Here is a 27989-nt window from a genome sequence, read left to right as displayed (position 1 = left end):
ATCAAGAACATTTTAATAAAATAAAATAAAATAGGTTGGTCATAAACATAAAAATGAAAGGGGTCACTTAAAGCTTTTATACTAGGCTGAGGAAACTCACACTTGGCTCAATAGCTATGTGCGGTTTTGTCTGCGTGAATGCAAAAATGCATCCTGGCAGAGAACTTCTGAGCTTCTGAAATATCTGCTGTGGTTTGAAGCCTTGAAGAGGACATGAAATGACAACTGGAAAATAACAAGAGGAGACAATATAAACCAGCATCTGCTCTTAGATACCAAAAACATACAAATTCAAGGTACTACATTTTTCTCTTCCTATTTATTGATGGGGAACAAACCATACACACTGCATTGTAGGACTGTAAAGACCTTGGTTTTAATAATTATTTTTGTTTACATTTTCTTACTTAAATTCAGTAATTAGTTTATTCTTGTTATCTACACTGATGTATAGTGTCAAGCAGTGTGCCATTTAGGTAATTAATTCCTTGGCTCATTTTTGATAAAATAGCAAATCTTAATTCCTGATAAGTTCTCTGCTACTCTGCAGAAATATTTAATGGACAATGTCAGCAGTGAGTCATATTTTTCCTGAGGATACATGTTGTTCATGCAAAGCATTCCTTTGCCCTCATGAGCAGATCCATGCCGCACCTCTGTGGCCAGGGGGAATAAAACAAAGCAGGGCGGGAATTGGATTATGGAAACCAGTGAGCACTTGTTGGATGTGAGCGGTGATGCTCGCAAACTAATTACTCATAAATTGCATCAATGCTCAAAATGTTATTGTTCTCACTTTGATCATTCCAACTGTGCTTGCAGGAGCATTCTTCACAACTGTACTTTGCATGCTTGAGTGAAGGTTGGGTGCATATTTATTTTTATCAATATATACATTCAAACCGCCTTCAAGATCTGGTGGCTGGTGAGTGGCCAACTTGCCTCCGAAAAATCTATTGTCCTAACACTGAAGCTTTGTCACAGTGCACCACACTGGCAACAGCCTGCAAGATTTATTTCACTGCGGCTTATTTAAAGAATGTGATTTCACCTGGTCGCCTGCCAAATGCTCTCTTTTTCGATCTAATTCTTATTAATGACGGACGGCATTTCGGTCTGGAGTACTGCCTCAGCTTTTGCCGCAAAAAGAAAGAGCTCCTCAGGGTTGCTTCATTCTTAGCCCTTCTCATTCAAAGACACATACACAGGCAGCCACATGAACGCAGATGAATCCAAAATACATCAAAATGAATTTCTGAGTAGTTTAGAGTTGGCATGTCAGGATTGCTGGGAATTTATAAATCTGCAGCAGCCAGAGGGTTGTACCCACCAAAAATACAACCATTTTTTGTGCTTCTCTCCATTACTCACCAGTGACAAGCACGTAATGCAATTGTTACCAATGGCTGTTTGCTCTGATCGCAAAGAGAAAACGCTATGAATTGGGATCATGCTGTAAGAACTTTGTGCCCTGAGAGAACATCTGCTCTGATGTTTTTGCTCTTGAAAAATGTTTTGACTTCAGCAGAGAAAAAAACGGAGACTGCTGCTCACACAAGCAGCTCAACTTGTGAAGATGATAGGTGTGATGGGTGAAATTTGGTAATGACATGGGTTGCTAGGCTAATCAGTGAGGAAGAAGCCATTACTTAAAACGCAATGTGAAAAGGATAGAATGCAATTTGCAAAATCCAATCAGGAAGAAAGACCATAATTTTTCAAGGCCTCTCCTGTGATCTGAAGAAGCTAAAATTGAAGTGTTTGTCAGTTCTTAAATTTGCACCAAAAAAAAAAAAGGGAGGAGTCCGAGTCTTCTAAATTGACAATGCCTAAAGATTACCTATATAGCCTTTTTTACAATGTAAATGTTTTGGAGTGTTGGTCTCTCTAAATTCTCCCTAGGTGTGAGTGTGTGTGCATGGTTGTTTGTCCTGTATGTCTCTGTGTTGCCCTGCGACAGACTGACAACCTGTCGCAAGACTGACAGACTGTACCCCGCCTCTCGCCCGGAACGTAGCTGGAGATAGGCACTGGCACCTCCCGACCCCATTAGGGACAAAGGGTGAACAGAAAATGGATGGATGTTTTGGAGTGGGCTTCACAAAGCCGTGATCTCAGCCCTATAGACAAATCTGTGGTCAGTGCTGCCTCCGTCAGTGCTGTTCTTGTCAGGAGGAATGAGCTAAACTTCAATCAAACTATTGTGAGAAGGTTAGGTTAGGTGCTCACCAAAACCCATTACGTTATTTAACTAAAACTGAAAGATGACTATAGCATTATTGGGAAGCTGGCTGACTAAATATGTACTTACGGATAATACACAAAAATTCATGACAAAAGTTATTCAGGTTGATTTAATTTGGCTTAACTTGGGCAGACAGAAAATGTCTATTCTTTTGCTATGCTATTATTTATCATCAACTTGATGGAAAACACCTTTTTTTGCCGTTTGAAGGCAAGCATTTTTGGCAAGAACAGGCAGTGATAACAAGTTTAGGAACCTGTCTCTCCTTAAATTTACTCTGTCAATATGTAAATCTGCAACTGGTTGAAGAATCTCAACAACGCCCACTAACTCTGTGAACAACACAATGAGCACAAGGGAAAAAGATCTAAAGTCTTTGAAAGACTTGCTTAGTGTCATAAATAAAATTGGTATGCATTTGTAGGCATAAATAGATTGTTTCATAATCTATCCAGAGACCAAGGTTGTAGATTTGCATGATTTCATTTAGACATTTTATTCTGAGAATAGAATTATTCCAATTGAAAACATACTTTTCTTATGATATTTACTGCTTACAGGACATTTATTAAAATAAATTTCATGACTGGCATGTGGAAAATAACAACCTGGATTTTATCTCTGAGTTACATGCAGACCATCAGCACACACAGTGATTCAGTAGGGTGTAGCTGAACTGCAGCAGGGAGACCATCTGTGCAATACACAGTTTCAAAATAAGACTGTTTACACTGCAAGCTGGGCAGAAAATATTTTTTGTGCATAAACCATGCAATGAGTTTTTGCAGAAAGTATGCAGTTTACCTGTTTACAGAAATACAAATGTGTTCTGTTAAACTAAAACTGTCATATGGGTACTTCATTCCGATACTTCCTTGTTTTCCACGCATATGTTTTTATTATCTTCTCCATATTAACCACAGCAGCACTGGAATACCTCTGGGACAACCATACTTCTTTGCTGATGCTACAAAACATACAGGTAATTTGTGCAAGTCGCTCGCTGCACATGACAGAAAATCCTTTCCCACATGATTTATTCTGGGGGTGTGGGGAGTTATGGAACAAAAAGACATTGAGAGCAGCAGCCTTTGCCAGAAACATGTTGAGCAGTCAGCATCACTGTAATACATAGCTGCAGTTCTGCCTCCCCAAACAGATATGTCACTTAAGGCCAGGAGCTGAAAACATTCTTTGATGCCCTGTTCCTTGATTTGTTTTCCAGCATTTATTTCCAGCAGGAGTCTGGAAATGGTATGCTGGTGATACAGTACAAGTTCCCATAATATTTATACCAAATAGGCAGCAGGAATACTGCTGATGTTGGCAAATATATCACCTGAGAACTAATGATGCTACAGCATGTATCTAGTTATCATCCAACCATATGGCATGTACTATTCAAACTTTGTTTAGATGTGAATCACAGATGCAATTTAACTCAAGATCCTTCCTAAGTTCAGCTTCATTATCTGAACACTTCTCAAACATAAATGAAAGTCGAAGGGCATTGCTGAGAAAGAAATTGATAAACAAAGTGAAATACAGACCAGACAAGGCCTAAGCAAAAAGTTGCCAAAGAGTGATAAAGTCATGGAAAACTGAACTCAAAAATGGCTGCTGAAGATGAAAGTAGTAAGAGTGAAGGTTCCAACTCTATTAAGAGTTTATAAGGTGAAGATTTTTATGTTACTATCTGGGAGGTGAAAGTAATGAGTCTGAGGCCAATAACCTCGAGATTTTCATATATTGAGGTATCCAAAGTGCTCTATTGAAAGCCCAGTATTCCTGTAATGCACCACAGTGGTGAACGACCGCTTTTCACCCAATAATCTTCAGGTTTGTTCGCTGAGTGGGTGGGGCTAAAGTGATGTCATCAAACTACCACACCAATATCTGTAGCAATGTTCCCTGATAATGCATAAAATATCTGGTGCAGATCAGATGATGAATCAAGGAAATATAACTGTTGGAATAATCTCGGGGGTGCAGTGGAGTCAAATAAACCTATTGGATTTTAAGAGCTTAACAAAGATCATTTATGTCTAGCTAGGTGCAAATCAGATGATGCATGTGTGATTTAGAGCCAACTATATACAAATGACAAGGAATTGGATTTCGCCATTCTAACACACCCACATGGTCCAGCCACCAGCCATTGTTAAGAGAATGATTCGGCGTCATGTTGTTCTGTCATCAGACACAGCTTGAAATCTGTATGAATCATAGAGTAAAAGAAAGCCAGCCAGCAGATAAACAGGTGATGTCACATATTGACCATGTGAGTGTGATGAGTGCTGGTCTGTTATGACACACACAAAGATGCATGCAGCTGGGAGCTTGTGTGTGAAAGCTATTCCACCTTAATGTTTTTTGGTGATTGGTCAGATTTTGAGTCTTGGTCACATCCACATGCTCTGATGCACCAAAAACCTTTTGATAATTTTTTATCTCAATGCCTCAAGATTGTGGTGAGTGACTTTGAATTCTGCATGTCAAAAGCTGTATGAGTTTTCTCAGATACAACATGTGTAAAAGAGACAAAATGGTTGCTTTGATCCAAATTGGCCAACCTCCTGCTGTGTTTGCACTATAACGCCAAGAGACTTTTTTTTTTTATATGCTACATGTGTACTGAATTTCACAATAGGTCAACGCATGGCTTGGGGCTGATTTCTTAAAAATTTCTAGGAGGCACAGTTAAGGAATTAGGCCATGCCCACCAAATATTGGACTGCATTCCTATTGGTGGGTGGATAGGGATCAATCTTTGTGAGTTTGGTGCAACTCAGCAGAAATATGTGGAATTTAGAGCCAGACGTATAGCAACAATGTGACACCCTCCAGCAAAAAGTCCTTGTATTTTAAAGCATGTGAGACCAACTTATCAGTCTTCTGACACAAGACAATCTTGACTAGCTCAAGTGGGTCAGAGATGGAGCTTTTCAGGACAAAAAATGTCACTTCCTGTTCTGAGGGGGTGATTCTTTGATGATGTCAGCATGTGACCACAGAGTATCGTTTATCATCCGACATGGTTGACTCATACCAAGTTTGGTCCAGTTCGACCCTTCTGCGTCAAAGTTATAATGTTTCATTTGCGTTGGTGGGTACGCCCAATTCGCTCGCTGCTTAGTCGCGCCCCTTAAACATGCTCAAAAATTCAAGATTTTGACAACTTTTAATACCCCACTCTTAAACTGCATACTGATCAAAGATAAAGCTGATAGCTCAAAATCCCTAAGAGAAATTTGTGAGCGTTTGAGGTGTGTAAGCAAGAAAAATGGCCAAGATTTTGACCTTTGACTCAAAATGGACACATCGCTGTACATTTTTGGACATAACTTTAAGACACTTTTTCTCTTAATTTGGGGGCGAGCTGTACCAATTTCAGATTTCTACAATATATGGTTTGGCCTCTCTCAGTTTAGGGGGTGCTGTAGAGCAGTTTGGCTACACCCACTTTTGATTCCATTGGAATCCAAATATTTCATGAAGGGAACAATTATTGGTGAAGTTTGGTGAGTTCTTGAACATGTTAAGGCCTCCACATGAAGAAAAAACATGGCAAATGCAAAAGGCCTTTGCAGAGCTCTCGCTGATTGGGCCTAAATATAGGGTCACTCAAATTCATCTGTCATCCATTGTTTATAGGTGCTTGTTCTTGCAGGATCACAGGAGGTGGCTGGTGCCTATCTCCAGCATGCACACACTCACATACCTAAGGACAGTCTTGGAGAGACCAATTAACATAACAGTCATGTTTCTGGAGGAAAGAACCTATAAACATGAACGGGAAGAACATGCAAACTTCATTCAGAAAGTCCTCCTGGCCGGGATTCAAATCCAGGACATTCTTTCTGCAAAAAAATAAAACAGTGATCCTCCATGCAGACTGTCACACAAAATATAGAAAAAAAACGAAAACACTACCAATTTATCTAAAAATAAAAAAAGGGAGCTTGTAGAAGTTTAATATGAGTTTTTTCAAAGAAATGTGCTTTAAACATAACTTTAAAAAAGGAAAATTTGTTTGCATGCTCTGAACAAAGAACTAGATTAAAGAAGCCAGAAAACTCAAAATTACGCCTCTGAGTTATGGTACTTTCACGTGCATTGGCACCATGGCACCAATGCACCCACATACCATCACAGACGCTGGCATCAATACATCCCTCTGATGAAAGCCTGAATCATATTTTTCATGTTTTGGAATGTAGAACCCAATGTCCACCCCCCCTCCACTACAGTAAACTGAAACAGTCATCTGACCACAGAGCACATGTCCACTGTTTTTCTGTCCTTCCGAGGAGAGTGTGCTCTCAGAGACCTCAGCAGTATTTCTGCTCTGAGGGGTTGTGCAGCTTTCTCCCTGTGTAATACAGTTTCAGGTTACATTTCTGCGTGTAGCAGAGGATTGTGCTGAGTGGCAATGGTTTTATTTCCAAGGTTCTTCCAAGCCTGTGTGGTTATATTGATCTGTCACAGGATGCAGTGCTTCCAGGGTGCCCACGTGGGCATCCACCAATTGATGTTCAAAAATCTGATTCTGCAATTTTGCACCAATTTTCTAGATTTATGAATAAGTTTGGCATAAAGTATAATGCCGTTTTTTTTGTTGTTTTTTTTTTGCATTAGAGTTTTCTCTTAGTATCCCAACATCCGGGACACTAATCACACATTTAAGTTTGATTTTTTATTTTTATTTTTTTAATACACCATCCTCTAAAGTAAAAGCTTAAAAAAACATTGCAGGATAGACTTATTATGACAAATAGCTACACTCCATCCACAGCACTCAGTCTGCAGCAGAATAGATGACCTTATATGGAGCAGGAACTGAGACTCATTTTTCAGACATATATATTTTTCATAGACAAGATTATTTAAATGTATCTAACTGCCAAACAGCCCTGTAGGAAAATAATGATACCCTTGCGACAACCACTCCATCCCTGGCAGCAGTGCAGCTTGTAACCCCTGATAATTATATTGAGAGCCCAGCAGTAATGACAACCTTCCAATACCGCAGAAAGAAAAGACTTTCCCCTTAAAGCAGCAGTGGTCAAAAAGGCTGTTTTTTGTTCAGAATGCACACATGAGATAATGTTTTGTGAGGCTTGTGGTTACAGTGCAGACTGTATCAGCTGAGTGTTTGTGTGTGTGAGGGGGGGGGGGGGGGGGGTGGGGGGGGGTGTGCGTGGGGGGTGTGCGTGCGTGTGTGTGTAGGTGTGTGTGTGTGTAGTGTGTGTGCCACCCACTGGGCTGTACCTCTGGAAATGTGATGCTGCCGTGTGGTCTACTCAGGATAGCGAGACAGTAAGAAAGTAAAACAAACACTGAGCGTGCTATGCAGTGTTCTCTCACATTTTTACTTGTGACAAACCCAGCTTTTTTTTTTTTTCCAACATTCAATCTAAATTCATGCATTGGTTGTTTCCATATGAAATGCTATCTGGGTTGACTTGCAGAAATAGTTTACCCCTTGATTTATTCCCCATTGTGTTACAAACACAAATTCCAAGGGATATAGATATAATGGAAATGTATATGCGAGAGCAACACAAAGTAGATCATGATCAGAAAAAAGACACATGGTTGTCAGATTTTGTGCATATAATCTGAAAACTGTGGCATGCATTTGTATTATGTCCCATCAAGTCACTATACTTTACAGAATCACATGCAAGTATATGTTGTTTTCAGCAGACTGAATATTTTGCTTATTCTTCTTAACAAAATTGACCTAGCTTTGTCAAATTAGATGGAGAGCGTCTGTTAATATCAATTTTCATATCTTAAAATCTCAATTGTATTTAGTTATGTACTTTGACTAAGCCATTCAAACAAATTAATGTATTGTGATCTAAACGTGGGGTCTCCAAGTCCAATCCTCAAGAGACACTGTCCTGGAATTTTTAGATGCATCACTGCATCAACACAACTGAATCAAATGGTTGAACTACCTTTCAGCATACCATCAAGTTTGGCAGAGGTTTCGTAATAAGCCATTTATTTGATTCGGGTGTATTGAAGCAGGGGTGCATCTAAAAGCTGCAGGGCAGCAGCTCTGGAGGAATGGAGTTGGAGACTAAACCGTTCTATTGTAGATCAGGCTGCATGTTTAGGGCTGTTGTCCTACTGGAGGACGAACCTCCAAACCCTGTCACACCAACTTCCACTGCTATGTTTTGCCATGGAGACGGTGCATTCAGGGGAAAATGAATGATTTTGAAAAAAATAATAAAGGGCTAAATACATTCACAAGATAATCTTAATATGACTTTTTATAACTGCTGAGGCATTGTCAGACACAAATATTAGTTTTGGTTAAGCTTCTTCATCAATTGGTGTTGGGAGAAAAGGGTTTATGTACTTTATACCAAAAACACATTTCATCAACTTAAATATGTGGATGGTGGTTTTATACACAGGTTTGTTTAAACAACTGCTAATTCAACATTCTCATTTTGCAAAAAATAAAAATAAATTTTAAAAATTAAAAAAACCAAATAATCTAGAAAAAAGAAAATCACATTTCATACACATATATATATATATATATATATATATATATATATATATATATATATCATGTACATATAGCTGAAGTTCACAGCATTGTATTCTGGGTAAAAAAATAAAAAAAAAAGATTTAACTGGAACTGTGCTGCACTCACTCAGGCATGCCATATTAGAATTTCTCACAGTGTCAGAAAACATCTCAGCATGGTGCTGTGTTTGGGGGGAAAAAATAGCACACTTTATACACATGCCAAAAACAATCCTCAAAGCCAACCAAGTGGAAAGTCAATATAGGATTTATGGAGACGGTTGGCAATCCAACGATATCCAGAGCCAGTCACAAAGAATGCATTTCACAACCTTAGAATAAAGCCAAACTGAGACTTCCTTTCCCTGTAACATTTCCACCCCTGCATGCTGCTACTGCTGACAGCAAAGCTTTCCCATGATTATTTAGAGTCTGGAATAGATGCTTAACAGTTAAGAAGATGACATATCTATGATTTATGTATTATTGGTAGACGTCTACAGCTCAATAACACAAGCAAAAGTTGAATGTGAGTCTGATAAAAGCAGAAATGTTAAGAATTTGAATAAAAATTATTAAATGTCTTGATCGAAATCGTAATAGCAATTGTTACTACATTTAAATGTATTATCTTAAATTTAAAATTTGTGGGACGTGTGGACCCTTACCAGAGGAAACCGATGAACCTGAAAGGCTTGAGTTACTGGATGCTGCCATCCCAACCAGTTTGGCGGCTCGGTCACTCCCAATTGGCCAAGGTGGGCTCACAGCAGCTCGTCCCCGGCGGTGCCTCCATGCCACTTCAATGTGCTGCACCTTTCTGACGGCTGACTATTTCATGCTTCCTTTAAATCTCGAGCCCACCACCAGTCCGTCCATCTGTCGGAATCTGCTGATCCTTTCCCCCCCGGCGCGGCGCGGCGCGGTGTGGGGGCTGCCGCATATATACCCACAATCAGAACACAACACGCTCCGTGGATCAGCCTCACGGAAGCGTCTCCTCTCACCAAGCAGAAATGCCGGAGGTTTCCTCTATGCACCGATCAGCTTTGGTTTCCATGTGCCACTTTAAGGGCTGTGATAAACACACCGCAGCGTAGACGCGCCTTCTTAAAGCGAAAGTTTGGAGCGTCGTCAATGAAAAGAACAGAGGAGAAAACAACCGAGTTGGTTTGTTTTTTTTCTATCTGTAAAATCCCAGACTGGTGGTTTTTTTGTTGTTGTTGTTTTGTTTTGTTTTTTTCAAAACTGCTGCTTAAAAAGTCAGGGGACAGTCTGACTGGTTAAACCACATGACACCAGCTGAGGCGTTATTTTCATCGGAAACCATGTTGTCTCGTGTTACGATGGAGGAGCGGAATGAATGTCTGGGTGTTGGCGCCATCTGGTGGTCATTTCACTATGTACACGATTTTAGGTACAACCTATAAAGACTTTTTTTAAAATGAATAATTTAATGTATTTTCAACTAAGTGTAAAATTCTTAAATGTAATTTTGAAGTCGTTTTATACAGCTATTTTAGTAACATCCAAATAATTAAGTTTTTTTTTTTTTTTTTTTTTTTTTGCTGCTGTGCAACATGAGATAATTCCATCTCCCCTTAATAAATTAATTTTTGCTTTTTTGGGAGTCATCCAAACTATGTGAAAATATATTTGCTCTCCTGGTTAAATCATGAGAATTTTCATTGTTCAGTTTCACCAGCCATTCAGCTTAGTTGTCCTGATGGAAGGAGATCCTCAGCCCTTTTCGAGGCTCCCATGTTTTGCATCCTCTGCAACAGACTTGCTTTCATCTGATGTCCTGCGAAGCTCCATTCATTTTCTCTTCAACTTTCAGCATCTTTCCTGTTCCTTATTTAAAAAAATATATCCCCAGAACATGAGACTGCCGCTAGTGTTTAGAGTGCTGTGTAGTTGGTTTTCAGTCACTAATAGAAGGAATATTTATAACCCACAACTGGTTTAAATTACTCCATAACTTCTCCTTGATCTGTCTGCTGTGTGACTTCTTTGTGATGCTTTTGGTTGTTCAGTTGTCTCCAATAAACTCCCCAAGCCTTCACAGAACAGATGGGTTAGTACTTTAATTTAAATACTAGTTTAAATTACACAAATGAACTCTGTAGAGATCTCTATTGAAGGGATCTCTGTAGAGATCCCTTCTATTGAAGGGAATGTGTTACATATGTCATTTATTTAGGGGTGTCAAGGTAATGGCTGAATAGAAATTCAGGTTACAGATGTCAGAATTTTATTTGAAAACATCTTAAGTACATTGCATCATTTTATCCTTTCACTTCCCAGTTATGCACTCCTTTGTTGTGATTTGTCACATAATCCCAATAAAATACACTGAAGTTCAAAAAGTGGTTAAAGAAGAGTAAAAAAAAAATTATGGAAACTTTTGCAAGGTATCGTTGATAATTAAGCAAATAAAAACAGGAGAAAAATTAGTTCTAAATTAAGTAGGTTTTGTCAGATCAGTGTTTAATTCAAAGTCTGTTCTCAGAAGTAATCAACTTCTTATATTGCACTTTCCAGAAACAAATGAGTGCGTTCAGTGAATTCTGAATTCACGGTGATGATTTTTATTCTACTTAGCCAACATATAGGCAGCCAGATATTTTGCCAGAGCAATGTCGTTTAGAAGAAACATCGTACCTGTCAATTTCCCTGCACAAAACATCGTTCAGGGCTCAATTTAGCAACTGCACTTAGAAGAGAAACCACGTGGTTACCGCTCACGTGACCTAAGGTTTGGTCACGTGACTAACGCTCACAGTGAAAGGCATTTTAATCGCTCTGGTAGTACATTCCTTTAGTTGAGACGAAGGCATCACCTGGAGTAGCCTGCTTCACATTGTTAACGTAGGTTTCTGCTCCAAAGCGGGAGAAAATTAAGAGCTCGGCGCAGAGGGGAACGCAGTGACTCATCTTTGTGTCAGCCGGCGGAGGCGGAGCTGGTGCAGGGTGTAGCCGGTCGGTTTTTGAAACGGGAGCTCGCTGAACTTCGGTGTTAAATGCGACTTAATTCGGAACATGACGACGTTGGATTTGGAAAGAAGTGACTGTAATAGTATGGAGTGCAGTGACGAGGAAGGAAGGAGTGGTCGGAATGAAGATAAAGAGTGGGAATTGGTGGGAAAGGGTGGAAAGAAGCAGCGAGCTGCTGAAAGAAAGAGAAAAAAAGGAAATGAGGACAGCAATGAAGACACTGATAATGAAGGAATTGAGGAAGGAAAAGAAGCACAAAAAAGACAAAATCTGAACATTATAATAAGATTTGATGAAGGAGAAGGAGTCAAGAAGATTGATCCACTTAAACTAACAAAAGCACTTAAGACACATGTTGGGGAAATTAAACATGCTAAAGTACTGAGAGACGGAAATCTTTTGATTGGCTGTAATTCTGAAGGTCAGGTTGAAAAGGCAAAAAAGCTTGGATGGGTATGTAAAGTCAAAATTAGAGCAGTTGTTAAAGTGGGTGAAAAAAGAAATAATGAAAGCAAAGGAATCATAACAGGAGTGCCGTTAAGTGTTGATATGAAGGAATTAATTGAGAATCTGAAAGAAAGAAACAAGGAAGTAAAAGGAGCACGGAGAATGAAAAGGGGTACAGAGAAGATTGAAACAGAAACTGTGTTGCTGGAGTTTGAAACAAAAGAAATGCCAAGGGAGGTTTTCTTTGGCTTGATAAGATTTAGTGTCAGGGAATATGTGCCCAAACCAGTGAGGTGCTTCAACTGTCAGGAATTTGGCCATATTGCAAAAATATGTAAAGGTAAAAAGAGATGTGCCCGTTGTTCTGGAGACCATGACTATGGTAAATGTGGAGTTGGAGTTAAACCAAAGTGCTGTAGTTGTGGAGGAGAGCATAGTGTCGCTTTTTGGGGATGCGAGGTAATGAAACGACAATCAGTGATACAGAAAACAAAAGTTACGCAGAAAGTAACATATGCAGAAGCGTGTAAAGTAGTTGAGAAAGAGAAACAAACTGAGAAATCTCTATCAGGAGAAAAGCAAGTAATTTCAAAAATTATGGTAATGGTTGAAAAGAAAATTGAAGAGGAAAAAAAGAAAATGGTGACTTTTATTGCAGGAGTTATAAATGCAACATCGGATGTGAAATCAAAAACGGAAAGGATTCAGATTATTGTAAAGGCAGCATGCCATAGTTTAGACTTAAAGAATATTCGGTGGGAGGACATAAGGGGAGAACTGTGTAGTCAGGCAAGTCAAGAAGGATAGTCTCAATATTGCAATGGAATGCGAGGAGTCTTCTGTCAAATGGGCAAGATTTTAAACAGTTTGTTTACGAATTAAAAGAAAAACCTGATGTAATTTGTATACAGGAAACTTGGCTGAGGCCTTTTTTGGATTTCAAATTGGATGGATATATTGCAGTTAGATATGATAGAGAAGAAGGAAATGGGGGAGGGTGTCTTTCTCTGATTAAAGAAGGTATTCCGTATAAAGTTATTGGAAGAAAAGGAGATTTGGAGTATGTTGCAACTGAAATATGGGTGGAAGAGAAGGTACTGTTGGTTTTAAATTTTTACAATCCTTGTAAAAAGCTTGAGGTAAGTAAACTTGAAGAGATGGATATGAAAGGAAATGTTATTTGGTGTGGAGATTTTAATGCACATCATTCATTATGGGGTAGTGGAAAAGTAGATTATAATGGGAACATTTTAGAAGAATTTCTAGATAGTAATAATTTGGTTTGCTTGAATAATGGAAAGAAGACAAGAATTGATATAAATTCAGGTAAGGAATCTGTACTAGATCTGACATTTGTTTCTAGCTGTTTAGCTCCACTATGTGATTGGCAAGTTAAAAATAAGTCATTTGGTAGTGATCACTACATTATAATCAGCAAAATAAGGATGGGCCAGGTGCATAGGCCTGAAATGATAGGAGGGAAGTGGATATTTGAGAAAGCAAATTGGGAGGTATTTTATAACCTATGTGATAGGAAAATTTTAAATGTTCAAAATGATCACAGTATTGAAAGTATGAACCGAGTGATTAGTCAGGGTATTTTAGTTGCTGCAGAGGAGGCTATTCCAAAAACATCAGGGAAAAATAGGAGAAAGTTGGTTCCATGGTGGAATGAAGAGTGTAGGAAAGCAGTTAGAGAAAGAAATAAAGCATTTAAATTGGTTAAAAGGTCTCATAATTTTCAACATTTAATTGAATATAAAAAGTCACAAGCTAAAGTCAGGAGAACAATAAGGAGCACAAAAAGAGAATACTGGAGAGGTTTCTGTGACACAATTGGCAGTAGTACAAAACTAGGGGATGTTTGGGGGATGATCAAAAAAATGGGAGGAGATAGAAGGGAATGGAGTTATCCTATACTAAATAAAAATGATATAGTAGCTGTAACTGACAAGGAAAAGGCTGATATGTTAGTGAGAACATTTGTGGAGATACATAGTGGTAAAAATTTATTAGGTAATGAAATGGAGGGAAGGGAGAGAACTAAAAAGGAATACGATGGAATCTTAAGAAGAAAGAAGAATAATAATGATCTGATGAATTATCCTTTCTCTATTGGAGAGCTAAAAAGAGCTTTGGATAGAACTAGGAATAGTGCTCCAGGTAAGGATGAGGTGTGTTATATTATGTTAAAACATGTAAGTGAGGAAGTTTTAAATAAATTATTAATTTTATTCAATAAGATTTGGAAGGAGGGGAGACTGCCTTGTAAGTGGAAAGAAGCTATTATTATTCCGTTGAAGAAACCTGGGAAAGATCAGAGTAACCCTGTAAATTACAGACCAATAGCTTTAACATCTAATCTGTGTAAACTGATGGAAAGGATGGTGAATGAGAGATTGACACATTATTTGGAGTCAAACCATTTAATTGCTCCGTATCAGAGTGGTTTTCGTAGAGGGAGAGGAACAATGGATCCTATTTTATGTTTAGAGGATGTTATTAGAAAAGCTCAGATTAATAAAGAAACTGTTGTTGCTGTGTTTTTTGATGTGGAGAAAGCATATGATATGTTATGGAGGGAAGGGTTAATGATTAAATTACATCAGATAGGTATAGGAGGTAATATGTTTAATTGGTTATGGGATTTTTTAAGGGATAGAAATATTCAAGTTAAAATAGAATGTCAGTTTTCGGAAATATGTAAAATAGAAAATGGAACCCCTCAAGGAAGTGTGGTAAGTCCGACATTATTTTCAGTTATGATCAACGATATTTTTAAAGAAATATCCATTGGTTTTGGTAAGTCACTTTTTGCTGATGATGGAGCATTATGGAAAAAGGGAAGAAATGTGGACCATCTTATTGTTAAAATACAGGAAGGTATAGATAAAGTGAGTAAGTGGGGAGTAGAGTGGGGCTTTAAATTTTCAATTGAAAAGACAAAAGTAATGTTTTTCACAAATAAAAAAAATAGGGGTTGATAAGAAGTTGTGTTTATATGGGAAAGAGTTAGAAAGGGTTGATTGGTTTCGTTTTTTGGGAGTAGTTTTTGATAAGAAACTAACTTGGGGAAATCACATAGAACATATTATGGAGAAGACTAAAAAGGTTCTAAACATTATGAGGTGTTTAGCTGGGTTGACATGGGGTGCAAATTTCGATTCCCTTAGAAATATATATGTGTCTCTAATTAGATCAAGAATAGATTATGGGAGTGTGGTGTATGGATCAGCAGCTAAAACTAGGTTAAAAAAGTTAGATGTTATTCAAGCCCGAGCACTGAGAATATGTTTAGGGGCAGTTAAATCAACACCTATATGTGCATTACAAGTAGAGTCGGGAGAAATGCCATTATGCATTAGAAGACAGCAGCTAATGGTAAATTATTGGATAAGTTTAAAGGGACATAATGCAGATCACCCGGTTAAGAAATTATTAGGAGAGTGTTGGGAAAGAGGAAAGAAACAAATGGATAGTTTTGGGTGGGTTGGGGATAATAGAGCGAAAATTTTTAATGTATATTATAAGGAATTTAGTCCAACTGTATTGTGGCCTTTGAGACCGACATGGACTTGGAAATATATTAATGTAGACAGAACTCTAACAAATATTAGGAAAAGGAAAACATTAGATACTTGCCAAGAATTTTATAATCACATGCAGAATAAATATATTGATTATTTGCAAATTTATACGGATGGGTCGAAAGACCCTAAAAGTGAAGCAACCAGTATAGCCATAGTGATTCCTGAATTAAAGATTAGTATTTCAAAAAGAACATCTGATTATTTGAGTGTGTTTGCGGTAGAACTAGGTGCTATTTTAGTAGCTTTAGAATGGGTGGAGGAAACTAATAGGAATAAAATAATAGTTTGTAGTGACTCTCTATCTGCGTTGACGAGTATCGGAAAGGGACGTACAAAAAATCATCAAAATATTTTATATGAGATTATGGCGGTTCATCATAGGATCTGTGAACAAAATAAAAATGTTGTATTATTCTGGACTCCTGCTCATGTAGGTATTATGGGGAATGAAAGAGCAGACAAGCTGGCGAAGGAGACAATTAAACAAGATGATATTGTTATGCAAATAAAGTTATCTAAATCTGAAGGCAAAAGTATAATTTGGAAAGAATGCAAGAAGATATGGGAAGATAGGTGGGTAAATGAAATTAAAGGAAGACATTTATTTAGAATACAAAAAACAGTCGATGTAGAAAGGATCAGAGGATTAAACAGGAGGGAAGAGATAATTATAAATAGAATACGAACTGGGCATAGTTTCCTAAACGGAACTCTTTTTAAGATGGGGAAACACCTTACTGGTTTATGTAGATGGTGTGATGAAGTAGAAACAGTGGAACATGTTTTGATTAAATGTAGGAAATACGAAAGTCACAGAAGATTATTAAAAACAGAACTAGGTGTTAGTAGGGAATTGAAATTTGACAAGGTGATCGATCAGCTGAATAATATTGAGGGGAAAAAGAAGATTTTTCGTTTTTTAAAAGACACTGGGATTTTTAAGAGTCTTTGAGGAGTAGGTAGTAGGAGTCAATAGAGGGCAGTAGTGCAACATAATTGGATGCAAGCTGCCGTTAAAATCTAAAGAAGAACAAAAAAAAAGAAGAAGATTCCTTTAGTTGAAGCTGATATTTGCCTCGTTTCTTTAGAGACGGCGAGAGAATGAGGTGAGTGGTGACCAGCTCTCCTTTGGCCTACAGCAGGAAGCGTCATGGTTCCTCTGCGGTGGGACTCTGGTGAAATCCGACTCGGTGCGGCGTTTGAGACTCACAACGGAAAGAGGACGCGACGGTCTGGTATGAAATTGATATAAAGTCTCATATGAAACCTGTACCTGTTTTCAGGATGCTGAGGGAAACTCTGGCTCTCCTGTTCCTCTGGGCCTGCCTGGGCCCTGCAGCCGCCGCACGGAGCTGCTCGTCGTTTTTCTGCAGGAAATCTCACAGAGTCAGCGGTCTGAATGGAGTGGACCCCGGGGCTCCTCTGTTTATCACTCCCTATCTGGAGAAGGGCGCCATAGATGAAGGTAAGAGCAAGTTCTTACATTGCATAAATGCATAGCACGTAAACAACACGACGTTTTTCTGCGACATTAACTTTATTTTTGCACTGATACGTCTTGTTAACAGCCAGGAAACTAAGTATGGTTGGAAAAATGCCTGGGGCGAATGTCAAGAGTTACTCTGGATACTTCACAGTCAACAAGACCTTCAACAGCAACCTCTTTTTCTGGTTCTTCCCTGCACAAATGGTGAGCTCAGCTGCTTCCTCTACAGCATGACACTCACTCATCCTGTTGTGCTCAGCAGTTTCAAAAATATCGTGTTTTTTTTGTTGTTGTTGAGGAACTAAAGTCTTCTCCACACTATTCACCTTTAATCGTTCAGTCAACAGTGATTGTCAGGAATCCCTTTCATGACAATTACCGCTGCAAAACAAGTCGAGACCATTTTGAAAGCTCGCAGTGGTTGTCTGCTGCATCTAGTAATCAGTAACTTTTAGTTTTGATCAAAAACTTTACCAGTGCACTAAGAGTCACATGCCAACTCCTGACAGTCAATAAAAGACAAACTTCTTCGTTTTGCAATTTCAGCTGCACTTTGTTTTACAAGAGCTATAATTGAGTCTGGTCAGACATTTGCACTCGCATGAGGACTCTGGTAGTTTAAATGTTGGTGAAAATAAATGCAAGTTACAATTGGAAAACTTAAAGAAGAACAAAATCACGTTAAGAAGCTCAACTATATTTGAGCAAAATATATATATATTACTGGTTCAAGTTTCCTTTTCTAACTTGAGGTGTGAGTTAGTCAACCCATGAACCATCTGGATGATTTTCAGAATGTTATCTTCCACTTTCTGTGTGTAGTGAGAAGCATTAACTGTGTGTGTGTGTGAAGCATTTACACTATTCTGACATCCAGTTGTTACTGAATCGATCTTCTGCAAACTAAAATCAATAAGAAATGGGTTCACATGTTTGAATTTATTATGCAAGTTGCTTGTTTGTAAAATTATACAATCCAAAGAAAATAAAGTTAAAAAATCGTTGAAAGGTCTAATGAGATTCATGGCAATGAGGAATGCATAGAAACTTCAGACCTTAGTAATTCCACATATTTCCATGCAAAATTACTAACAAAAGTACTTTATGCTAATCATACTGTAAGAATCATACTAATATAATCTATAACTCTATCAGAGTGCAACAAAAAGATGTTCAACCTTTTGCTTCTACTTTTTAAAATTCACCTCACCACTAGGTGGTGCTGATTTATTAATTTTATGACCTGTCCTATCCCTGATTTCCAGACAAGGCAGAACAAAGCCCCAGTACTGCTCTGGCTGCAAGGTGGACCAGGTGGCACCTCCATGTTCGGTCTCTTTGTGGAACACGGACCTTATGTGGTGTACAAGAACATGACTGGTAATGCATGATCTGCCAGAGACGAGCAGCAGATGTGGTAATGCTCTGTTTGACACAGTTTTTGTTAGTCTCAGTCTTTCTCTGTCTTTGCAGTCGGTTTAAGGGATTACTCATGGACGAGCAGATATTCAGTTTTGTACATTGACAATCCGGTATTTATTTTCCTTCACTTAAAAAATTAAATAATGAAATGAATACATAATTGAAACAGATCTTTTACTATAGTGTATTAATTTTTTTTAGGTTGGAACAGGTTTCAGCTTTACTGATGATGACAGAGGCTTTGCTCAGAACCAAGATGATGTTGGCAGAGATCTGTACAGGTCTGCTTTCCTGCTCAGCTACTGATTCCCATTTCTTTGAGGTTTTTGTGCTTTATTTGCATCTAACTTATCACTTTCTCTTCCTTTTTAAAAGTGCTTTAACACAGTTCTTCCAACTCTTTCCTGAGTATCAGTCCAATGAGTTTTATGCAACTGGGGAGGTGAGTTTTTTTCTTTCAATCTTTTCACATTATAACCCTTGAATTAGTTTTATTATGCAAATATCTATGAATCCAGATTGCAACTACCACTGTACAGTTTCAGTAAGCTGTAAATACACATTATTTTCAAACTAGAATATGCATTCAAATATACAGAAAACATTTGAATATGTGTGCCTTACCAAGTTGCAGAAAACTTCTGGCATATTTCTAACTGGCTGTTTAAATACTTTTTTGTTGTTGCTGCCTAAACAGGATTGGATAAAGCTGGCATAGTGTAAATACATAAGCGTCTCAGACTCTAAGGTTAGATGTGGTCTTCACTTTGTATTTTTGCTTTTATTTCTGCAGTCATATGCAGGAAAATATGTTCCTGCCATTTCCTATTACATCCACAAAAACAATCCCACGGCAAAGGTGAAGATCAACTTTAAGGGCATGGCTATTGGTGACGGACTCTGTGATCCAGAACTGGTTGGTATCATGCAAAAATTTAAATCTGTGATGTCCCTTCAGATGTGGCATGCTACGTTTTATTTCCCTGTAGCTACATATTCCAGATGTATTGACGTTGTATGTTTGCTCTCAACTCTCTGTTCTCTCCCCCTCAGATGCTGGGTGGTTATGGAGAGTTCCTGTATCAGACAGGAATGATAGACAAACTCCAAAAACAGTACGTGGACAAGCAGACGGACCTCGGCGTGGAACTCATCCAGCAGCAGAAATGGGTGGAGGCTTTTAAGGTAGAACCCAGGATACTTTATGTTGGTCGTCATTGATTTGGATTAACTAATAATCATCCCTTTATGGTAAACCATTTCCTTTTCTAACTTTAGGTTTTTGACTCTTTGCTGAATGGAGACGTGGATCCGTATCCGTCCTTTTTCCAAAATGCTACAGGCTGCACCAACTATTATAACTACATGACATGCCAGGTAGTCTGAAATCAGAGCTGCTGTCAGGTTTTTGAAAACTTTTCAATGCTTTCATACATCACTGCATTCTCCATGGTTTTTTTTTTGTTGTTTTTTTTTTTCATAGGAACCTGAAGACCAGGAGTACTTCTCCCAGTTTGTGACTTTGCCTGATGTGCGGAAAGCCATCCATGTGGGTAACCTGACCTTCCATGACGGCTCCGAGGTGGAGAAGCACCTAGTGCAGGATGTCATGAAGAGCATCAAACCATGGTTGGGGATTCTGATGGACAACTATAGGGTAATACACAACAGAGATTTCATTCAAAAGAATTTTGCAATTTCTCAAATAAAATTTTTAATAAAAAAATACAAAAACAAATGTGGAACATGTACAGGTCTTAATCTACAGCGGTCAGCTGGATGTGATTGTAGCAGCTCCTCTGACCGAGAGGTTTCTACCAACTGTCAACTGGAGCGGAGCCGCCGAGTATAAAACCGCTCCCCGGTTCCACTGGAAGCTCCAGCCCGGCGACACCGAGGTGGCAGGTTATGTCAGACAAGTCGGAGAGTTTTTCCAGGTGAGCAGATGTGGAGGACAGACGCCACAAATGCTACATGCAGATGAGCCGACATTTTGAATAATCCTCTTAACCCGTCCAGGTCATCATCAGAGGAGGAGGCCACATCCTGCCTTACGACCAGCCAGCAAGGTCCTTTGATATGATCGACAGATTCTTGTCAACACAGGGATGGGTGTGAAATGGTGTTAATATATAGAACACACTGATTGACTTGTGTTGATTTTAAAGACTTTTGATTGTCACAACAAACGTAAATGAACTGTTTCTGTATATAGTTTTGCAACAGTTTAAAAGAAAAGTATTTAATTTCTTTAAATTGGTCACCACTAATGAATTTATACAATTTCTCAATGACTTGAATTCAGTTGACAATTTTGTTTTTCTTATTTTTACACAGATCGATTTGAAATGGTTTTTGTGTGTGTGTTTTAAAAAGTGGCTTGTTTTATTAGTTTTCAATGTTTTGGTTTAGAATTTTACATGATCTTGCTTTTACAAGTATTGGTAATTTTGAAAATGCACACAAGGGGTCGCTGTAATTCAGTGAACTGCAACTGCAGACAAAAAAATAGATTCTGATCACATCATGGTCAATGATGGTGACATTTTGTGAAAACAGTTAAATCTTTGATTAATTTTAATTTGAGAGATTGTTGAATAAATCCCTAAAATATGTAACATGTTTGACAGATGAATCTGCTACATCATGAATATTTTCAGCCTGCCTTGTTTTCACAATTATTTGAAAAAGCAGTATGAATTTCTAATTTAAAACATAAAAGATTAGAAGTTTCATTGTTCATTGAAACTTTAACTGATAACACTGAAAGAAAAACATGTCTATAATGGTTACAAATATCGCACCATATCTGATGAGACAGATTTCCTTCTAAAGCATTCTTGTAGAAAACAAGTTGTGATATTTTTGGAGAGTTTGTATCTCCAGCTTTTAGGCTTGCCAGATCTTAAACTTTTCATACTTTTGAATTGGTACAAATTTATAGATGGATAGACTTTATTTTGGTTTGAAACATTCTTCACAGTTTTTCTTTCAAGAAAAATGTAAATATTTGGTAATCAAAATAAGCCTACACATCCAGGTTTGACCAACTCATTTGTGTTATTTAAAAAAAAATTTTTTTTTTTTTTTACATTAATTATTCTTTGAGGTAAAGTAAACAAAATATTTCTAAATGAAGAGTCGGTTCAATTTAGAGAGTAGTGTATTTTCAATAAAAATTGGTCATGGATGATTTTCTGAAACAAAGATATATTTAAGAGATTAAATTCATCCAGCGTTTTTAAAAATCAGCAACATAGCCTTTTATTTATTGCTGTAAATAGGATCAAATACCAACTTAAAGATCATGCAATTGGGATCTGCAATTTTATGTTTTACAAAGCTTACATTGTGCACAACACAGTCACTAAGTCTTCACATCCCCATAAGAAACAGACAAATAATTTCGACAAAACTTATTTTGCCTTTACCAGCTTCTGCCAGTCCTTAAGGGAACATGACTGTGGGTGGTGAGCCATATTGTCCTCATATATATATACTGCTCAAAAAAATAAAGGGAACACTTTAAGTGTTAAACACCTGTTTAAGTGTTCCCTTTATTTTTTTGAGCAGTGTATATAAAAACACCATAACTATTCATTTTCATTTGAGCCATTGCTTTCCAAACTTGTAGATGTAGAAGTGCTATTCAGATTTTCTACAATGCTAGTTTAAAAGTATTAAAAATTCCTGATATTTTTGAATAAGTTGTTTTGATTTGTTTAGTCGTTTGAATTAAATTTTATATATTTAAGAGGTTTATCCTCTGGTGATCGTATTTTTCTAAATGATACTTTTTTAAAGTGCAAAAGGAAGCCACCTGGAGCATTTCTTGAACAAATAAGTTCAAAAATGGAAACATTTCTGCAGGGATGTTAATGTGGTTGTATGTGATTGTAACTGGCAAACAGCATCTACTGTATCTGCATGAATCTGGCATGCATGCACTGACGTTAACTGCCATGTTATTTCATCAGGCATCTATCAAGCTGTCTAGACAGCTTAATAATTAATGAGCATTCTAAACCTTTAAAGCATCTAACTATTTAATGAGCTGTTATTTTTTTTTCAAGGACAGTTGATCATATCACCTTTAACAGGATTACGTGCACACGCACACACACCAAAAATCCATTTCCACACAAGTAAATCTAAACCACAGAAAATACTAAATCGTATGTTACAGAACAAGTGCTTTATTTTCATACCGTAATGTAACTGCAATGATATTAAATGTCTGTACAAATGCAAAATAAAACAAAGGCAACATAATTACAGACACAAACACACAAAATGTTGTACAAAGTTATGCAGACAAGAATGCATTCATCAGTTCATTTCATATAAACATGTTTTAAGCGCTGGAACGAGTCTCCATGTTTAGGCGTACAACAAAAGGCAACAAGTGCTATGAAAACATTATTTACAAACGTACCACACATTTTATACTCCCTTCAAAAAGAAAGGTGGTGTCAATACATGTACATGATTATAGAAATTAATGATATGTACAATATTTATATATTTAAATTTCAAATAATACAGTCACAACATCATCAATATGATGCTGCACACAGATATGCACACGTTGTACTTCCATCTGACCGTTTTGTTTGCCGAAAGAGTAACAAATGTTTTTCTCTGTAATAAATTCAAATTTAGAGCCAAAGAGAGTAAAGTTATATACAACTTCAAAGTCTTAATGATTCCAGTTAAAGTATTCTGAGGTCATTAACATTTTTTTTTTTCTTTTCATGCAAAAGATTACTTCGGAATAGTAATTCAGACATCATCTCCGTCATTAGTTTTACAAACTAAAAATAAGGCAAGCTTCCAGTCAGAGGGGTGGTACAACAAAGCCCTTTTTAAGAGAATTTCTCTCACTCTTCATCACTCATACTGAGCTGCACATGCAGGCTCCGACATCAAGAGACTACATAAAAGCTACAATTCCCCAAACCCTTCAACAGCCTAGCATGAATGGGAAGAGAAACTTTTTGAAAACAACAAGAGCACAAGTTAAACGGTGTGACATCCATACCGATACTTTAGGTCTCCTTGTGATGCAAGGCAGGTATGGCCTCTCAAAAATAAAAAAGGCAAAACACGCTACGTTTTTCTCGCTGGTGTGTGAAGATGGGAGATCGCTGAGAATTACTCTGACCTTTTAATATGGCTATTCTACCCTCTGTCACATCAGAGGACAAAAGTGCATAGACAACTCTGTGATCACTTCACCTGCCAGTGGAATGTATTTCACCCATGTTGCTGCATCATGGTCTGCATGCAATTCAACTGACATTTCTGGTCATTCAGGAGAGGAGATAAAGACAAGATGTGGTTGATATGAGAAGATATGAGAAGTTTTGAGGACGCAGGGGGGAACAGAAAAGGGCAAAAATAGAGAGTTGGAAACAACTATTTAACACATCAATGTTTTTCTCAGTACATAGATTTCTAGTGAGGCTACTGCCCTGAAATGAATGCCACATTTCAGTCACAAACTAAGTAATATAAAAAAAAAAAATCAAACAAATGTGTCACAGGAAATAAGTATTGAACACTTAAAAAGTATTTAAAAAGATCAAGAAAGAGAAGAACAACCACTAAAATCTGGCAGTATTTAGAAAAAACAAATCCTGCACCCTATTAGCTGACTAATAGTATTTAATTGTTGGGTTAAAAGAAATGTTTCTTATTAGCAGGAAATCACGCATTAAGTATCTTATGACGAGTAAAAGCAAAGAAATCTCTCATAACCGTCACAAAGTGATTGCAGCAAAAGATGCTGGTAGTTTTGGTTAAAGAGAGGTTTCTGGATTTCTGTGAGCACAGTCAGGGGAACAAACAGGTGTTCTGTTCTGTCAAAGTCTCTGACAGATGAGACAAGAAAAATTGCTTAAAAGAGCCTAGGACTACTTGCAGAGTTCTTAAGAAACACCTGGAATTAGGCTCTATGCATTCACTGCACAAGACTCCACTGCTGAAGTGAAATCAATATAAACACAGGGAAATATAGTCTGTTCAGCTTAAGAACAAAATAACACTGTTTGAGTGTCATTGTCCACACCATATTAGGGGAACGAATTAAGAATTATACTATCCCAAAACACAACACTAACATTGAGATTAGAAAGTAATTTAATACTGGCAGGCTTAATGCAATAGAAAGATGAGTAGAAATATGTAAAGGGACATATTTATAACTAATCTGAAGGTGAAATGAAGATAAGTTTTTAGACAAGACACTGATCCCAAACAAACAGCCAAGGAAACTGACTTAGTTTTAGAGAAAGAAAATACAGTGGAATGGCCCAGTCAATCATCTGACTGGAATCCAATTAACAATCTTTGGAAGGAACTAAAGCTCATAGTGCACAGAGGAAGGTTGCAGAGAAATCAAGAACTGGAACAGGTATGTAGACGGACAGATCAGGATCAAATCTAACCAACTAATGAACTCAATTTCCTTATGTCTGTTCTGAAACGGTTCAAAAAGGCTTTTTTTCTCTTTTCATATTAGATCACATACATTTTAGTAAGCATCTTCAATACTCATTCCCTGTGACATTCCACATCCTTACACAAGATCTGGCATAACTTGGATTTATTTTCTCTATGTGTAGATACTACCTGGGCAATTACAGACATGCAGTATGACTGTCATGAGAAAAACATAAATATGCTCAATACTTATTTACCTATGAAAAAGTAAATCTCTAATATGCATCAAATATAAACAAAGTAGTAACACACTATAAAAAAATTTCAAAGTTGTCTTACGTAAGCAAACAAAGATAAAAAAAAAAAGATTCAGGCACATTGTGATAACTTGGAAAGTACATCAAGAAAGAAATGCTTAAATGTCTGTTCCCCAAAGGAAAGAAATTTCCCAAATTCTCCTGTTTTCTCACGAGCTTCTCTCTTTTTCTGCTCTAACTGAACTTTGTTCTGCACAGAAAAGAAGGAAAAAGATGACTATACAGTACTCGCATGCATTCACACAATCAAACATAAATTTAATTTGGAATTTAAATCCAAACACTCGACACAGACAAATAAAAGTCTTCAACGATTAAAGCTTGAGTTGGTCCTGCAGAGCATAGGAGCTGGTCTCAACCCCTGAGCTGCCTCACCGGGATCACAGTGTTCAGTTCTGTAGCTGACACAACATCAAATGTTTTGGTCACTCTCATCATAATGCGGGGATACAGTAAAGACGATAATCAACACTGCTATGTATTGCTTCCGTTTGTTTGCAAGGTATCATCACTGTCATGCAGATTATAATAAAGCTCATTAAGACTTATAGTGACAGGGTGAATGCTAACAGTCATACCAGCTTTAAGTCTTTACAAAGGTATAGCGCCAGTTTGACTCGGATTCTGTGTCAAACACACGATACAGAAGTCCACCTGTCTGTCTTGCACAGGTAATGATTTGACTTCTTATTCAGTCCATTATACATACAAAATCTAAGACATGATTCTGGAGAAGATAATCAGATGCTTTTTGGCTCCTTTCTCTGGTTCCATAGCCACCTTAGTCAGCTTTGTACCAGAACAAAATAGAAAAACTTCCAAAACTGCTGTTGATGATCGGCAACAACCCTTCTCTCAGCCAATTGCACAAAAAAGCAGAGAAAAAAACAAGACTGAGCAAACCACAGAGCTACTGCGCGTTAACAGGGTTGGTCTATAAAAATATACTGTAGCTACTGTATAAAGAGCAGCCGCGCTGGTCTTTTCAGGTTTTTCTCCTAGTAGAGGGGGGCAGCGAGTGCAGCTGGTAACCCTCAGAAAAGAAGAGGGGGAGCTGAAAACATTATACTCTCCAGTACCTAGTGGATGGGGTTAATGTCTGTGCGGTGGTTAGCCTGTCCGTGCACAGTGCCGCCCCCTACAGTCGTGGTGGAGGTGGTGATGGTGTTGTGCTGGATGACTTGCTGCTGCTGGGAGCATGCTGGGGTTGGACTGCCTGCCGGACTGCTCTCTGGACCTGAGGACACAGCAGAGACATCACTAAGGATAGTTATATGTGTAAGTTTTACAACAAAAAACCTTGCTAAAACACAAAAATAAACACAAACCATTTCATAATAGTAAAGAAAGAAGCAATTTATTGGTAAAAAAAAAAAAAGCTTTTAATTTACAAATATTTCTTTAGTACACGTAACATTCCAAAAACAAAAATAGGACAGATACTGTAAATTGGATCAGTTAAGCCCGTAAACATGCTGATGAGTTGTAGACACATTGAAGATGACATCTGCACACAAGCTAGACTCATCAATGAAAGCCATTCCTGCCCTGTCTGGGATGCGGCTTTCGCCTGCATAAAAGAGCCATTCAGCCATTGGGGATGTGAGCCTTATTTTCCTCTGCTAGCACAGGGAGGTGCCTCATCCCATTTACATGAAAACGTCACTTGAGTCCGTATCAAAGGGTGGAGCTCTGATGTCATGTGAAGCTGAGCTGAAGCGCAATCCAAAAAGTCACAATGGTTGTGGGCATTGGTAAGGTTTTGCCAATTTGTAGACTGTCAGGGTTTTCTCACGTTGACTCCCTGTGCAAAGTGCAGCTGTTGAATGGAAAATTTTGTCTCTCAGAAGATTTAGACGACCAACTCCCAATCCGGGCCGGCTACCAAAGTGTGCAACACCCTGGTGCGAAAGAAAGAGTCCTGCGGCGAGCGTGGGACCTGGATACCAGCACATCAGAGCGAAGAGTCCTGGCAGACACCTTAGAGTTACGTCTGCAGGGCTAAGGCTCTTCAGGGAAGGTGTAGTTTTGGTCATATTCCAAAATGTGTGTGTGCATGGGGTTCATCTGTGTTTATGTTTTGGGCTACTCACTGAGGTAACCTTGGGACTCTTTCTGCATAGAGGTGATGGGGCAGTCCTTGTGTGTGAGCAGAAGCTGCTTGAGTTGGGTCACCTCATTCTTTAGCATGGTCACTTCATTCTGAAAAAAAAAGGCAGTTTTTAGTAGTGGTAAACAAGGAATACAATTTACTACTATTTAGAGTGCCTTGCAAAAGTATTAATATGTATCTGACAGACCAACACAAAGTGCCTATCAGATAAGTTATCTATTAGCCATTAAATCATCAAGTCTGGGCTTAATGAAGGAGTGGCAAGAAAATGGAAATTCTTGCAAACAAAAAGTAATGTTCACTGTTTGGCACAAACCACACAAATAACATGCATAACAAGATTATCATATAAAATGAGATCTTTTTGACCTCAAA

At 38.0% G+C, this 27989-nt stretch overlaps 3 protein-coding genes across 6 annotated transcripts in view; 1 reads left to right on the top strand and 2 right to left on the bottom strand.

Moving 5' to 3' along the window:
• The window catches only part of chn2 (chimerin 2), a 36287-nt gene extending 26277 nt beyond the window's left edge, over positions 1-10010 (bottom strand). The window contains exon 1 of the mRNA XM_028012673.1: positions 9467-10010. Coding sequence (XP_027868474.1) covers positions 9467-9515 — 49 coding nt within the window. The 5' untranslated portion in view covers positions 9516-10010. The remainder of the gene's footprint in view (positions 1-9466) is intronic.
• Positions 10011-11532: 1522 nt separating this feature from the next.
• cpvl (carboxypeptidase vitellogenic like) lies at positions 11533-21358 on the top strand. 2 transcript variants are annotated; one of them, XM_028011569.1, is made up of 14 exons: positions 11533-11613; positions 16881-16938; positions 17116-17297; positions 17401-17522; positions 18584-18698; positions 18792-18850; positions 18942-19021; positions 19116-19182; positions 19534-19656; positions 19794-19925; positions 20019-20117; positions 20224-20397; positions 20495-20677; positions 20760-21358. In XM_028011569.1, the coding sequence occupies exons 2-14, from the start codon at positions 16934-16936 to the stop codon at positions 20856-20858; spliced, it is 1440 nt and encodes a 479-aa protein (XP_027867370.1). In that variant the 5' UTR covers positions 11533-11613; positions 16881-16933; the 3' UTR covers positions 20859-21358. The 2 variants fall into 2 exon arrangements, with proteins under 2 accessions (XP_027867370.1, XP_027867380.1); XM_028011579.1 differs by lacking the exon at positions 11533-11613 and having other exon boundaries at positions 16885-17022.
• A 1558-nt stretch (positions 21359-22916) lies between these two features.
• creb5b (cAMP responsive element binding protein 5b) overlaps positions 22917-27989 on the bottom strand; it is a 51192-nt gene continuing 46119 nt past the window's right edge. For 2 of the 3 annotated variants that reach the window (XM_028011557.1, XM_028011562.1), the window contains exons 10-11: positions 27595-27703; positions 26581-26738 (exon numbers count right to left, since the gene is read on the bottom strand). In XM_028011557.1, coding sequence (XP_027867358.1) covers positions 26581-26738; positions 27595-27703 — 267 coding nt within the window. Of the gene's footprint in view, positions 26739-27594; positions 27704-27989 lie in introns of all 3 variants that reach the window. The other variant, XM_028011547.1, reaches the window with a different exon arrangement.

This window comes from Xiphophorus couchianus, chromosome 3, assembly GCF_001444195.1.
Source record: "Xiphophorus couchianus chromosome 3, X_couchianus-1.0, whole genome shotgun sequence".
NCBI lineage: Eukaryota > Metazoa > Chordata > Actinopteri > Cyprinodontiformes > Poeciliidae > Xiphophorus > Xiphophorus couchianus.
The sequence above is the reverse complement of the archived record's forward strand: the minus strand, read 5'-3'. Positions and strand labels throughout refer to the sequence as shown.

Bases quoted from the DNA above. Each gene is read 5' to 3' on its own strand.
- cpvl (XM_028011569.1), top strand. The intron at 17,523-18,583 runs GTGAGCTCAGCT...CCTGATTTCCAG, and splicing joins GGTTCTTCCCTGCACAAATG to ACAAGGCAGAACAAAGCCCC. The intron at 20,398-20,494 runs GTAATACACAAC...GAACATGTACAG, and splicing joins TTCTGATGGACAACTATAGG to GTCTTAATCTACAGCGGTCA.